Here is a 14,962-nt window from a genome sequence, read left to right on the forward strand (position 1 = left end):
ATTTCTTCTTGATGACTGTGCATGATCACTCCTTTCCCTGCTGCATTCACTTGGCTCCAGTTACGATGGCATTATCCTTTAGCCTAGACATGAATCAGGCCCACAGTTCCCGTAGTAAAGCAGAGTGCATTGCACTGCATTGCCTGCAGTGAATGGCGTGCTTCTCTTTGCCATTGAGTCAATTAAAAGAGGAATACAGGGAGATCTGTGCAATCTCATTGCCACAGGCTGTGGTGGCAGGAATGGGTTGGCCCAAGGAACGGACCAGCAATGGGGAAAGAGGTCATAAGCATAAACGTGCTGGGCAAGATGCAGTTTGGGAAGGGCTAAGCACTGATGGCTGCAGGAGGATGGCTGTAATTGCCCTGGGTTTGTGTGCTGCCCAGCCTGTGTTACTGGCTGAGATAGATGGACTCTGGTCTGCTCCAGCCCCACTCCGTGCTGTGGGTGTACGCACAGAGCTCAGCTCTACCATTGGGAACTGGAACAGACCCAGAGCTGCAATAGGCCGGGCTCATAGCTCACATGTGATTTTTGTGGGGACAAAACGTGGGCTTTCCATTCTCTCTTGAGCTGCGCCACCTCCAGAAGAGCTGAGCCTGGCACCGCCAGGATGGAGAACTGCAGTGGCTTTGTTTGTTTGTTTGTTTTTCCTTCAGGCTCCAGCTGCAGGATCGGCTCTCAACTTTCATGTAAAAAATTATCCGTGTAATTAAGGTTGTACATAATTACAGCTATATTTATACTTATTCCTTCGTGATTTCTTGTAATCATCAGATCTCATAATTTGGGGGAGAGGGGAAAAAAACAGCTTTAAGTGCACGTTAAGGAGGCTGGAGAGAGAAGAAAGTCCATAGCTCAAATGCTTGCATCATGTGTCAGGTATGGGGAGCCGGAGCTGCACTACACTGTGTCCCCAGGACGGATCCCATGGGCTGGGTTTGCTTGTTTGTCCGGGAGCTCCTGGCAACGCAGCTCCCATAGCAGCAGCTGCAGTGCTCTGGGTGCAGTCAGGGCAGGAGGTACACGGGGCTGCACCGTGTGGTCACTGTGCTGAATGGATGGGAAATATCTGGGGGGAGGACTGCAGGGCCAGCAGATGTTTATGGTGGTCTGAGGTGATCCTGGAGATGCTGGTGGGTGGGTTTGTGATGTTATCCAGTGTGGGGACCCCAACATGAGAAAGGCATAGGGCTGTTGGAGCGGGGCTAGAGGAGGCCATGAGGGATGCTCAGAGGCTGCAGTGCCTCTGCTATGGAAACAGGCTGAGAGATGGGGGTGACTGAGCCCTTGGGGTGCTCAAGGACATGGATGGGACCCTGGGTAGCTGGGATGGAGGGGTTGGACCAGCCCAGGACAGGAGGTGTAGCTGGAGGGGCTTTGACATCCTTGCCCCAACCATGCTGTGATTCTGTGCTTCTTTGATCTTCAAGGACCCTTCCCAACTCAACCCCATCCTGTGGTTCAATGATCTCGAAGGACTCTTCCAACCCAACCATCCCCTGGTTCTGTGATCTTGAAGGACCCTTCCATCCATCCTATGGTTCCATGGAGCAGAGAGGCCACAGCAGGGATTCCAGAAAAAGCCTCTGGATTCTGAAGGTTCAGTTTATAAGACCGAATGAGTGTGAGTTAACATTAACAGCAAGATCGCATGAGGCTCAAGGGAACCGTTTCAGTTCTTCAGAAATGGGCAGTGACAGAATATCAAAGACATGAATTAAACAGCCTCGAGGTGGGCGTGGGGCCCTGAGTTACAGCAGGAGGGTGATGAGCTGTACTGAGGTACCAACCTCTGGAACATTGAATCCTTTGAACCAGCAGCCTTCTGGAAAAGCTGCTTTCCTGTCGTTGAGATACTGTGCTGCTGAGCTGTGTCATTGCATCGAGCTTTATTGCCCCAGTGACACGGAAAGTACAACTCAGTAATCCTTCATGTGAATTAAGCATTTTGTCTTGACGTGGCTTATGTCTGTGTGTTCATACATCACACTGCAGGTGTTCTCTTACTGCCCCCAAACCACAGGTGCTGTACAGGTTCCCTTTGGAGCAGTCTCTCACTATTCATAGCAATAGCTGAGGAGCTGCAGATGTTTATTGCAGGAGAAAGAAGAGTGAGCAGTGATTGTAGCATGGGGATATCACCACCAGCATGGCAGCTCTATGGCTGCAAGCACCAGCGTTGGCATGGCGTGTGGGCATTGGTATAATGAATTACAGCCTGACAGTGCCGTTCTCTGTTCGTCCCACGAGTGCTGTGTTGTGCTCTTGCATGACTGGCCCCTGTTATCAGACCATCAAAACGCTGCTCGTCGTTAGGATGCGAGCTCATTTATAAATGACTCACTGCCGAAGCACTTTGGAGCAGTAATCGCAAACTGGGACTGTGCTGTGCAAACACAAAACCTAAGGGCACTCCCAGCTCCAGAAAGCTTTCAAAGCAAACACTGCAGTCTAAACACACAGCAAGAGATAGCCCACGGATACCAACTGAGTGCGAGGAAACAGCAGACCAACCTTCTTAAGGCGGTTTTGCTCAACTGCAAAGATTTCTTCCTCTTCCATCAGGATGTGGCCATATTTGATGGGGTTCTTCTGTGCTTTGGAGGCTGGGATTGAAAACTTGGTGTATTTGATGTAGGTTTTGTGGAGGGGTTTGTCACCTGTGGCTCTTGTTGGCTCCGTGAGTTGGTTGAGGTGGGTAGGGTTGGCTTGCTGTGACACCAAGCAGAATGGTCACAGTGTCCAAGCACTCAGTTCCCCAGAGGGTGTTTAACCACTCCATATGGTGTCTTCTGTATCACCAAACCCCAGTGCCATGGGGGTCATTGGCATGGGTTGATAATGACACAGAACAGAGTATGGGAACTTGGGAAGACCAACTCAACAGACTCGTTTTCACCTAACACTGGTCATGTTGCACGGTGGTAATTAATTACAATTAGAAGAATGGCTTATTTGTGAGTCTGGCCCTTGACAGTGCAAAGCAGGGTGAAGTTCAGTTCTCTGGTGGCTGAACAGTTGTTTCCTCAGAGGTTGCTGGGAACAGGTTTGCCTTTATGACAGTTTATCTGGCAGAGGAGTTGTATTTTACCTGGCTGGATTGCTTTCTGGTTTGCGTGCTGCCTCGTGCAAAAATCCCATCTGCTGATGCAGGGCGGTTGAGGCTGGAAAGCAACCTGATAAAATCCTCAGTTAGAGCTTGCCTTGTCGCAGGTTATTCCTGCCAAAGCAGAGCCCTTAAGTGGCACTTTCAGCTTCAATTCAACTCCTTCCTCTTAGGACAACACGGAGGAAAGTGGCCTCTCTGTGTGCTCGGAAGGACCTGAAGCCAAGTGACAGCTGGAGACTTCTGCCTTGCAGGTGGCTGCATACAGATGCAACAAACCATGTCCTTTCTGCATCCATCAGGTCGAGCAGAGCTGGCTGTGTGGAACGTGAAAGTTTGCTTTGCACTTATTGGATCTTATATTTAGCTGCTGGAAGGTGAAGCAGCTCTCATGGCACAGGTATCTCTCCTCATCTGTCTCTGTCAGGCTCCATTTCTCTTTCTGAAAAGAGAATTTCCTTTTGGTAGCTGGGATATGCAGCCAGCTCGTGCTCTCCCCATGAAGAAGGAAGCACATACCTGGAGAAGGCTGTGGCCAGAAATGGAGCCAGCTCTATCTCAGTGTCCTGATGGGAGGAAGATCTGAGGGGTGACACATTCCAGCCTGACTGGAGGATTTATGACCTGGTGGTAAAGATGTGTATCCCTTTAAGGCGATGAAAAAATGCAGAAAGCCCGTAAAACTCTTTCTTGTGTCACTGCCACTTCTGCGTGGGAGCCCTGGAGTTTAAGCAGGAATCTGTCCTGTTTCCTCCAGCCAGGCTGGACCAGGCTCCGAGCAGCCTGATGGAGCTGTAGGTTCCCTGTTCATTGCAGGGGAGTTGGAATAGATGGCCTTTAAGGATCCCTTCCAAATGATTCTGTGATTCCTTTTCAGTCTGCACTGACACGTTGGGTATTTCCACCTGCAAGGTGCAACCCACACAGAACACCTTTAACATGGTAAAAATGCTGCGTCCAGGGACAGCTGTGGCATCTCTTGTTCTGCATAGAGCAGGCTGGCTGGTGTGAGCTGGCTTTGGTTCATATCAAACTTGGCTGTGCCTGAAACTGTGTTGAGGCCCCTTATCTCTCCTCTGCTGCTTCACAGGGGGCTGCCTGCAATGCAACAAGTGGGAAATCAATGCATCTTCCTCCTCTTCTCATTTCAGCATCCCCTCACGCAAACAGGGAGGGATGGAGAAGGAAATGGGAACCGGCCCTGTCCTGCTGCACCTCTGCTCTGCTCGGAGGAGCCCAGTGCTTCACATCCCTTATCTGTGCTGTTGGCAGGGACTCGGGGAGCTGCGGAACAAAGCCAGCTCTGAGCACAGCACCGGGCGCCAGGTGTGTCCTGTCCCCCTTCCCCAGCCCTTCCCTTCGGGTTCAGCAGGTTGACGGAGGGTGGGAGGGCTGCCAGGCACACCCAGCTCTGCAGGCAGTAAAACGATCCCTCTTTTGCCCTCAAGCCAAGCCCAGCTCTCCTAACGGATAAAAGGGGAAGCGAGGCAGGAGAGCTCACTTGCTCCCTGCCCTGGTCTCCCAGCTCAGCTACCCTCAGGCTTAAGGACAGGGGATAGCACAGGACCCGCTGCAGCCATGTCCCGCTCCGTCAGCTTCAGCTCTCGCTCGGTGGCCGTCCCAGGGGTCAGCCAGGTGCGGGTCAGCTCTGTCTCCTCTGTCCGTGGAGGTGGCCTTGGCAAGGCGGGGGGCTTTGGCAGCTCCAGCCTCTACAACCTGGGCTCTGCCAACAAGCGGATCTCCCTTGGAGGCAGCAGCTCCTACAGCATTCGTTCTGGATATGGCTACAGCGGCTTCGGAGGGGCCATCACCCCCGGGGCGGGCATCCAGGAGGTCACTGTCAACCAGAGCCTCTTGACCCCCCTCAACCTGGAGATCGACCCCAACATCCAGCGTGTGCGCAAGGAGGAGAAGGAGCAGATCAAGACCCTCAACAACCGCTTCGCTTCCTTCATTGACAAGGTGAGGCTGACTGCGCTGGGCTTGAAAGTGGCCCTGACCCAAAGCTCACTTAATGGGGTTTGTGAATGGGGTTGGGGCTTCACCAACCTGATGTGATTTAATAACTGTTATTGAATCCCCGCTGTCCGCAGAGGTTTTTGCTCTGCTTAGGCCAGCTTTGCACCCCCTTTACTTAGCTGGCAATGCAGCCCCACATGCACCAGCAAATCAGAGGAGGGGGCTGTTTGGAGAGGAGCTGACCTGGTAGAACAGACCTTTGATGTAAGTCAGGGCTTGCTGTGTTTGTTTGCACTGCCCTGTACCTCTGCAGCTCTGTTATCTCCCACCAATCATCTGGGGACCTTGCATTGTGAGCCAGCTCCGGCATCCTCAAAATGTTAGGAATCCAGCTGTGCAGTTGGGTTTAACTGGCTGACACTGTGATCTCTGGATGGTTTCTCTGGTGCGTCACGCAAGCGGAATCTCCTTATCTTTAATTCAAACAAAGCCTCAGAGCTGTAAGGCAAACCCCAGAGCGGCCGCGCTCCATCTGGGCTTTATCACCCTCTAGAATTTAGGTGCTTTCCATCAATGCAGTGAATCCTTCAGGTTCCATCCACCAGCCCACGCGTCCCCCAGCATCCACACACACACCTTCCCCATCATTTCAGAGATGACCCCTTGGTTTCTCGGCAGGTCCGCTTCCTGGAGCAACAAAACAAAATGCTGGAGACCAAATGGAGTCTGCTCCAGGACCAGAAGACCACCCGGAGTAACATCGTCCCCATGTTTGAGGCGTACATCGCCAACCTGAGGCGGCAGCTGGATGGGTTGCTGAATGAGAAAGGGCGTTTGGATGGTGAACTGAGGAACATGCAGGATCTTGTTGAGGATTTCAAGGCCAAGTAATGTATAATCCAACCATCTAACGGTATAGCTGAGCAGTTAGATTGGTAGAGGATCCTCTGCTAGGGAGGGTGATTTGGTTTTTAATGGGTATCTATACAAGAAGCTGCCTGGGTTACATGGTGCTCCTGGTGCCTTGCTCCCACATGCTCCATCCCATGGCTTTGCTTTGCAGCCTCCTCAGGGATCGATTCCTACTTTGGGTTGGACTGGCTGGGTCTGTAGGAGCCCCATAGGAGCTCTGCAGGTTGCAGGTAGTGGGTGAACTGCTTTTTATTCCACGGGGAGGCAATGGAGCAGGTGACTTGCATTATTTTTTAGCAGTTTTTTCTGTCTGAATCACGCGTCTTGTTAGAAATTCCATCAAGAAAATAGCCTTTGTGCCCAGTGCAGCCCTACAGGGAAATGCCTGAAAGGAAAGAAAAGAGGGAGCTGGCAAACTGGATCGAGCAGGAACTGAAAGCAAACATCTGATAATCCCCAGGGTGTGTTTAGGGAAAGTCAATAGCCGGCACTTCCCAAAGAGGAGCATGGGAATGATGTCCTCCCAGCCCTGCTCAGTTACTCTGTGTTCATCCGCACTTGCACCTTGTTTCTCTGCATGGCAGCAGCAGGGAGCTGGTTTGCACCCAGTGCAGCTGTAGCCCCAATTTTAGCTGCATATCACATGAATGCAAGGTGCACAGGTGCTTATTTATTCCTCCCATTTAGGGGTCCATGCTGGGGAGCAAAACCCCGTATGGGGAGGGAAGCAGGAATGAGGAGCCCGAGATGCTGCATTTGGTAACTGAGATTCAGAATCTGTTTCTCCCCATTCGTATGAAGAAAATCTCATTTCCTGAGTCAAATACCTAAAACATGAGCAGCCCCTTATGTGCCTGTTGCCTTATTTCCATACATTTACACAGCCATTCTCCCCCAGTATCTCAGGTAGGGGAGGAGGCTGATACTCATTAAGCTCCAGGGGATGCAATTTGGTCCCTTATTTGGTCACTGCCTTGACTCAGGGTGTGGTTCAAAGTAAGCAAGGGTAGGAACGCTCTGGGTAGTGCTGCCCACGTGGCTCTGTGTGGGCTGTGCTGGGCTTTCCATGGGAGTTACGAGGCCAGGCTCTGATTCCCTTCCATTAAGCGTATGCAGCACAGGTGCAGCATCCGTGTTGTGCAGTGCTCTGCAATAGCAACGGATGCAGTTCATTGACCTCCAAAAGGACAACACCTGCTTGTACCAGCGTAGATGGGCAAGCTTCCAGTGCAGAGCAATAGGGGTATTGCATGAAGGCTTAAAACTGAACTAGATCACACTTTGGAAGGCAAATTGCAGAGCAAGCCATGCAAAGGCTGTGTCAATAGAACAGAGCTCTTACTTTGCCAGAAGCCATTTCAAAGCAGCTGGTGAAAGTGGCTCCTGCTCTGTTCTTTAGATGACTTATAGGATCCACATAGCGGGTTCTTGCTGTTTGGGGTCAAAGTCTGTGGGACTTTAGAGCAGGTTAATGTTAGGTGTGATTGGTACCTGCACAGTGCGCTCAGATGCCTGGAGTGAGGAAGTGCAGAGTGAGCAGAGCTCTAACAGCCCCTTGTTCAGTGCAGATGAATGTGCTGAATGTTTGCATCTCTTCTGTATTTTTATTTATTTGCTCTTTCGGTGGCTGAGGGATGAAATGGGGAGAGAGAGGGCAGAATTGGGTAACTTTTCACTGGGTCACTGCCTCCTTTTACCCAGGCTCTAACTGCTCCCTTCTCTCCTGGCAGATATGAAGATGAGATCAACAAACGCACGACAGCAGAGAATGAGTTTGTGGTGCTCAAGAAGGTGAGAGCCTTGAATATTAGCTGGGTCTGAGCCAACCTGGGTACAGCCCTTCTCCCCCTTCTGTTCTTCCAATCCCTTTGCTGCTCTTCTGCCTGGATACCCATCTGCAGCTCTCATTTCTGCTTCTATGTGAACACCAGGGTTGCTGTAGGAACAAGGAAGGAGGAGCAGCCCCTGTGCATCTCATGCATTATGGCTGTGTCTTGCTTTAGGTTATCTTTTCCAACCTTGACTCTTAAAAAACCTCAGACCATAAAGCCCAGCTTCCATTGTCTGTGCTGTCCAAACTGTCACTGGCCATGCAAACACAGCTGCAGGACCATTGAGTGGTCCTTATGGATCCCTTCCAACTCGGGGTATTCTATGAACCCTGCAGAACACACAGGGGCCAGCAGTTCAGTGCACTGGGTGGACTTGGTCACCAAAGCTCCATCAACCTCACTGGACTGTCACTCTCTTTTAGGATGTGGACGCTGCCTACATGAATAAAGTGGAGCTGGAGGCCAAGGTGGATGCGCTGACGGATGAGATTAACTTCCTGAGAACTCTCTACGAAGCGGTAAGGCCCTTCTGCTTCCTGTGGGTGCTGCAGTGCAGTACCACTATTGGTGCCTGGGAGCAACACTATGCTATTACAGTACCACTATTGGTGCCTGGGAGCATCCCTATGCTGTTGCCAGAGATAACAAAGGTAGTGGAGAGATCAAGTAAGCAAAACTGAGCTGCAAATGAAGCACAGGCTCTGTGAGCTCTCAGAGTGGTTTTTCCCTGCCTGGGATGTGAGTTGGTCTTGTTGCAAACACAGCTTTAGTTATTGATGCAGTTAGTGTGAAAGCAAGAAAAGCAATGTATTGTACTCAGTGCTGAAGTGCTGGTGTGTGTGTTTCTTTGCTGTTTGAGAGAGAGAAAGGAAAGCTCCCTGCCCCAGACTCATTTATCTTCGGCATCATTTACAAGATAAGAGACTGATGCAAGCACGCACATTGCACCCTTGTGTAAGATGGTGGAATTTGGCCCTTTGCTGAGGAGCTGATGCTCGAGCTTCTTCAACCAGCTTTTCATGCTGAAGTCTTATCTCAGGAGAGGAGTCATCTAACCTTGCTCTTATCCTGCAGTGATAAGAAGTGGCTCCCTTTCTGTGGCTGTGCTTTGCACGGTTGATGTGACTCAGTTGGTTTCCTTTTAATTAGTGATGGTTTCAATGAATTTTTATCTGCTTCCCTTTTCTTCTCAGATTCTCTCTGTAATTGGCTTCTAAAAGAGAGGCCCTTATCAGTGATTAATAATATTGTTTTTAATGTGACTGGCAGGAGCTTCGTGAGCTGCAGGCCCAGATCTCCGACACCTCCGTGGTGTTGTCCATGGATAACAGCAGAAACCTGGACCTGGACAGCATCATTGCAGAGGTCAAAGCACAGTATGAGGATATTGCAAACAGGAGCCGGGCAGAGGCCGAGTCCTGGTACCAGAGCAAGGTGAGTTATGGGGGAGAGAAAGGCAGTAACAGCTTCTGTTGTTCCATCTCTCCTACGTATGATGAATGTGGAGAGGTTTTAACCATTGATGGGCTGCTGGTCTGATTTCATCCTTCCTCGTGTTGCAGTTCGAAGCGCTGCAGGTCACTGCTGGGAAACACGGGGATGATCTGCGCAACACCAAGAATGAAATCACAGAGATAAACCGCGTCATCCAGAGGCTGCAGAGTGAAATTGAAAATGCAAAGGCCCAGGTGAGGAGCTGCCCTCGTTCTCCTGCTGCAGAGCTTTGGGTTTAGCAGCAGCAGGTGGACCCAGGGGACAAAGCTTAAGGCAGCATCTGTTAGAAGCAGTTTGGGATAGCTGCAGCCATCCCTCCGGAATACATCAGTTCTGAGGGAGGAGAAAGAAGGACAGATATAAGCAACACGATGCAGAAAAGGTGCTGAGCTATAAAGCCCTGGGAGTGCAGAAGTGGGGAGATGCAGAGCCCTTTCCAAAGGGCAGCGGTGAATGCAGCAGCCTGCTCAGCTGCGCTCGTTCCTTGTGCCCTTTTGCTGCTGGGATCTTTGCCCACTCCCTTTTTGCAGAAGGGAACGCCGTGTTTGGGCACACAAAAGGATTTTTTAGCTGCATGGGAGTTCTGTTTGCTTTCCCCAGAGGCGGTTATCGCTTTATCAGTAGAGCTGGTGAGAGCCAGAACAGTGCATGGCTCAGACCATGTTGGGGCTGAAGGCTGGCTGTGAACAAGCAGCAGTCCACAGGTTGGAGATAAGCCATTGTGATTCATCCATTTGTGTTTATTTGGTTTCAGGGCAGGGATGTTTCCACATACATTTACGAGCAAAGAGCTGACCCAGTGCAGCTCCCTGAATAATGAATGAGAGTATAAAGCATATGTTCATTGTGAGCCCTTCCTGCCAAACATGGAGCTCTCTGGGTGTGCAAGGGGCACCGATGTGTGTGCATTAGGCTGATGTTCTCCCTCCAGTGACCCCAAACATGTGGAGGCGTGAGTTTGTATGGCTTTGGAAGGAGCCATACATCCTTGTTGAGCTCTGCAGAACCACAGATGGGCTGGCCTGTAGATGCCAGAAGCCCACGGGTGGTGAGATGCCCTCTTGACGTGCTGTGCTTCATCACTGCAGCGTGCCAAGCTGGAAGCTGCCATTGCTGAAGCTGAGGAACGTGGTGAGCTGGCTGTGAAAGACGCCAGGACGAAGCTGGAGGAGATGGAGGCTGCTCTGCAAAAGGCAAAACAGGACATGGCCCGACAGCTGCGTGAGTACCAGGAGCTGATGAACGTCAAGCTGGCCCTGGACATTGAGATTGCCACCTACAGGAAGCTGCTGGAGGGCGAGGAGAGCAGGTGGGTGCTGCCTGGGGGGTTCACACGATGAAGGGTCCAACCCTTTTGTTCGTGGTGACATCATGAGGGCCCAGTTCCAATTGCTGGAAGGAAACTTGGAAGAGAAAGCCTTGCATTTTAAACTGACTTTTGGTTCTGAATGTGCTTTGGCCATGGAGCCAAACTGTCAAGCTCTGGGGAAGAGCGGGTAGTTTGATGACAACATACATGGAAATATGTGCTGCTTTCCGTTGTATGTTTGAGGATGTGGAAGAAGATTTCCGAGTGGCTTAAATCCCCATAGAATTAAGCCAGAGTTCCTTGTGCTCTTTCAGCACCTCCCCTCCAGGTGATAACAGAGCTTGTAAATGTAGGGCCAGGACAAAGCGCTGGATGGCACACTTATCTTGTCTGAATTATTTACGGCAGCAGTAATAACTCACTGCCATTGTCTTCATCCCCAGCACTGAGGCCCTGGGGGAACACTGAGTAATGCAGAGTCTAACCCGTTCTCTTCCCTTTTGCCTTTGTGTTTTTCTGCTCCAACAGGTTGGCTGGCGATGGAGTTGGCAGCGTCAACATCTGTGAGTCGATTTTATTATTTATAATGGTTACTCTTATGGTTTCTATGGGAAACAAAGATGGGATCAGCTGGGTCTGCATGCAGGAGCCTCGTAGTGCCCTGCCTTAATTAACCCTTCCTTAAATGGGAGGCCCCCAGGACAGAAGTAGATAGTGCTGTTGGCTCCATGGCAAATTTCACTTCTAACTCATCTGAATGGGGGAATGAATGAAGGAGTCTGTATGAGTGTTAAAATGGGGGAATATTGACTCTCCTCCTTGTCTCCTTCATCCCATTTTTGTATGGAGAAAAGCTGAGAGAAAGATGAGTGCCTACATTAGAAGCCAGCTCAAAGGTGATGCTAGAGGGTGTCCCAAATGCTTATGGTTGCTTTCCTTCTCTCTGCACCGCAGCCATGGTCACCTCCAGCGGTGGTGGATCCATCCTGGGTGGAGGGGTCCGTGGAGGCCTTGCCCTGGGATCAGGGATGGGCAGCGGTGGGCTCAGCTTCTCCTCGGGGGGCTCCACCAAATCCTACTCCGTCACCACGACCTCATCCACCAGAAGCTTCAGGAAGTAAAGGCAGGAACGGAACCCAGCGGTACCCACGACACGGGAGGAGGGAGAACACGGAAAGAGAAGTTTGGTTGCCTTTTCGTAGGACAAATTGGCTGCAACATTTCTGCAGTGATGAATGAATTGGAATAAAGATATACCAGAGTACCTGACCCTGCTGCATCACACCTAAGGCTTGATCCTGCACTGTTGAACTCAGCGGGAGCCATTCCACTGAGAGCAGGTTCAAGCCTGTAGGGTGAAATTCCTCCAGGGAAGCAGGCAGGATAATGCTTTTGTTACTTGTATGCTTGGTACCCCTGCTCAGGGCTGGCTTTCACCCTTTGAAGGGCAAAGCAATCATTGTGGCAAGCTTTTCCACATTTCTGCTGTGGTTTTACTAAAGAGCCCAGAAGATTATCTCCCTCTGAATATGATTTGGAAGACTTCATTCCCTTGGGCTGCTCAGAAAGTGCCTCTGTTTACTACCCTATATTCCAGAGCATTACTAGTGATATCCGGGGTCTCTCCTACCACTGGGGAAAAAGCGTGTTTTGTTGATGCTTCATTACAATAACTCCTTGTTCCTGCCAAAATGAGTCTTCAACCTAAACACGCCGGGGAAATGGTTTGTTACTGCGGTAGGAAGGATTTTTAAATAAACAAGTCAAAGAAACTGCATGGAATTGTTGCACTGTGTGTCCTGCCGTGTCCTAACACAGCGGCTCCAGTTGATGTTTTATACCTTTGTGGTCTGGGAGTTTGCCACGAGGCCGTTAATAAAGTTGCCCTGCTGTGTTGCTTCTTCAGTCCCAGCTGAGTTCCTGCTGTTGCTGCTCAGGAGCCTGTAGATGCATCCCAGTCCAGCCCGTATCCCTTGGAGCAGTGCCACGCTGTGGTCAGGATGAGGATTTGGGGTTTGCTGCCTGCAGTCTCGCCCCTGGCTGAATGAATTCCCCTGCTTTGCATTGGGTTTGGGCATTAGGGTGACGGGGTTGTTTTTGTTCCCTCTGCTTTGCTCAGCCCGGCCCTCAGCACAACTGGAGTCAGTTGGGAACGACCCCTCTCTGAGCACTGAATGCTGAGCAGAGAGGAGCCAGACTTTGGGATAAATGCTTTGCTCGCAGGCAGCCAAAACTCAGCAGAATGAATCTGCACGAGGACAACACCTTGCTGCTCCTTTTGGGACAGCACAGGTGAGCAGTGTGAGCAGATGTGGGGTGAACCCCCGGTGCTCTAGGTGTCATTCCATGGGCTGGAAACGGGGCCAGGCAGAGATCCCACAGTCCATGAGAAAAGCTGTTTCCTGCAGCACCATGAAAGCCTGGCAGATGCTGTGCCTGTGGCAAAGCCAACCCTGTCATCCCAGCACTCTGTGCTCAGCCTGGCTGTGTGGTTTAACAGCACACGTGGCACTAATGCAGGGAGGAGAGCTCCCTGTGTGCCCAGCAGAGCCATGCTATCAGCCCGGCACACCCAGCTCACTGCTTTCTCACAGCCAAGGGAGTGAAAAGCAAAAAGAAATCCCCTGGAGTGAATGGAAACAAAGAGCTCAAAGAACAGCTTTGCCCGGATAGTTTTTGGGCAGGGGAGGCCGCTGCTTGCTGTCATTTGCATGGCTCTGTGATGCCTAATTGGGAATGGAGGCTCTGTCCCTGCTGCTGAATTGTGTGCAGCGATGATCTGGGTATGTGGATGTGGAAGGTGTGACTGCAGCTCTCCCACATTGCAGAACAATGCTCACTGCTGGGGAGAAGGGGATGTGTAACCTTCAGGAGCTTCGTGTCCCTGGGAGGCCGTGGGGATGGATGCATCTCGTGTTCCTTGGATCTGCTCTGGGGCTGGTTGGAATGTAACCTCTACTTGTTAAATTAGTGCAAAGCCAGGTGTGTCCTGAGCCTCCTGCTGCATTCAGGAGCTGTAATTCAGAAGCAGCTTCGCAGTGGGTGAGGCTTTTGCATTTCCAGAAGGAGGCAGGTGTGACCCAACACCCACCGCAGCACTGAGAAGGTATTTTTTGGCCTCCTGTTTTGCAGCGGTGATTAAGGTGGATAATGAGCATGTGAAATGTGCATCAGACCTGAGCTAAGGGTGTTCCTGGGAGCTGAGGACTGGGAACGTGCCTGGTGCAGGTGCTGGAGCAGCCCCAGCAGTCGCTGTGGGTCCTGGGGTGCACCAGGGGAGCCTTATTGGCTTGATGTGGTTCTAAAGCCTGGTGAAGAGGAAAAGAGGTTCCCCAGACTCTGCTAGGGGGAAGGGAACACTCTGTGCTCTGATACTGGAGTGCTTGCAGTGCAGTATGGGCTGTAAGCTGGTACCAGAGCAAAGGGAGGACAAATTGGCCCCAAACCACCCAGCAGCTCCTGCCATCAGGATGTAAAAGAGTTCCTGGGCAAGTTGGGGCAATCAGTGCTTGTTCTCAGGGGATTTGGGCACCGATGGTGGTAATGAGAAGTTTCAGTTAGCTTTATGCAAACTACGAGAGCATCTTTGCTTAGTCAGTGCCCTCGAAATGGTGTTTTGTTTTGGTTTCTTTTTTTTTTTTTCCTGGGAGGAAAATTATTTGGAGCTCCACCCTGCCTTAATGAAGACGTGTAACCCCATGAGTTGGCTCCTGCTCCATGCATGCAAGCAAAGAGCTGTGCCTTGGAGAGAGGTTTGGTGCTTTGGAGGGCGGTCTGTAAGCTCCTTGCATGCAGAATATTGGTAGATTGAGGGATATGGGAGACCGCTGATGGGAAGGCTTTATCTGGGGATATGGGGCTTGGACCTGCCTGTCAGACCCCATAAGTGTTGACATTTGAGATCCCGGAGCAAAGACAAAACCAACCCTTCTTCTTCCCAGAAAGGAGCCAATGCGTAACTGAATTGCTATGTAGATTTATTGGAGATGTGAGGCTATAACTGGGATAAAAGACATTGACAAGCATTGCTGACAAAATGTGAGGTCATTAGAAATAAATCACTGCATCCTCTCCCCTTCCCAGACCTCAAGTAGGATAAATGCATTTACACTAGCAGCTCAATTTACTGGGCTCTGGCAAATTGGAAAGGTGATTGATGCCAATGCCACGTGTTTAAGGCTGGGTCTGGATCCCTTGAGCATGACAGCAGTTGTTTTGTGACCTGGGGCCAGGCTTATTAATGGATCAGCCCCTGTCGCTTTTGACAGTGGGCTCAGGCCCCAAGATCCTTTCTTTAGGATGGTATTTATGGCTTCATTTCCAGCCTTGCCATTCATCTGCAACTCT

General features: G+C 50.9%; 1 protein-coding gene across 1 annotated transcript in view; it reads left to right on the forward strand.

Moving 5' to 3' along the window:
* LOC140263243 (keratin, type II cytoskeletal cochleal-like) overlaps nt 1–12,530 on the forward strand; it is a 44,608-nt gene extending 32,078 nt beyond the window's left edge. Inside the window, 11 exon segments of the mRNA XM_072358062.1 lie at nt 4,261–4,544; nt 4,546–4,652; nt 4,654–5,071; nt 5,747–5,955; nt 7,711–7,771; nt 8,235–8,330; nt 9,082–9,246; nt 9,375–9,500; nt 10,395–10,615; nt 11,144–11,178; nt 11,570–12,530. Of these exon segments, the coding sequence (XP_072214163.1) occupies nt 4,261–4,544; nt 4,546–4,652; nt 4,654–5,071; nt 5,747–5,955; nt 7,711–7,771; nt 8,235–8,330; nt 9,082–9,246; nt 9,375–9,500; nt 10,395–10,615; nt 11,144–11,178; nt 11,570–11,736 (1,889 nt within the window). The 3' untranslated portion in view covers nt 11,737–12,530.
* The last annotated feature ends 2,432 nt before the right edge of the window (nt 12,531–14,962 follow it).

Source organism: Excalfactoria chinensis, chromosome 28, assembly GCF_039878825.1.
Source record: "Excalfactoria chinensis isolate bCotChi1 chromosome 28, bCotChi1.hap2, whole genome shotgun sequence".
NCBI lineage: Eukaryota > Metazoa > Chordata > Aves > Galliformes > Phasianidae > Excalfactoria > Excalfactoria chinensis.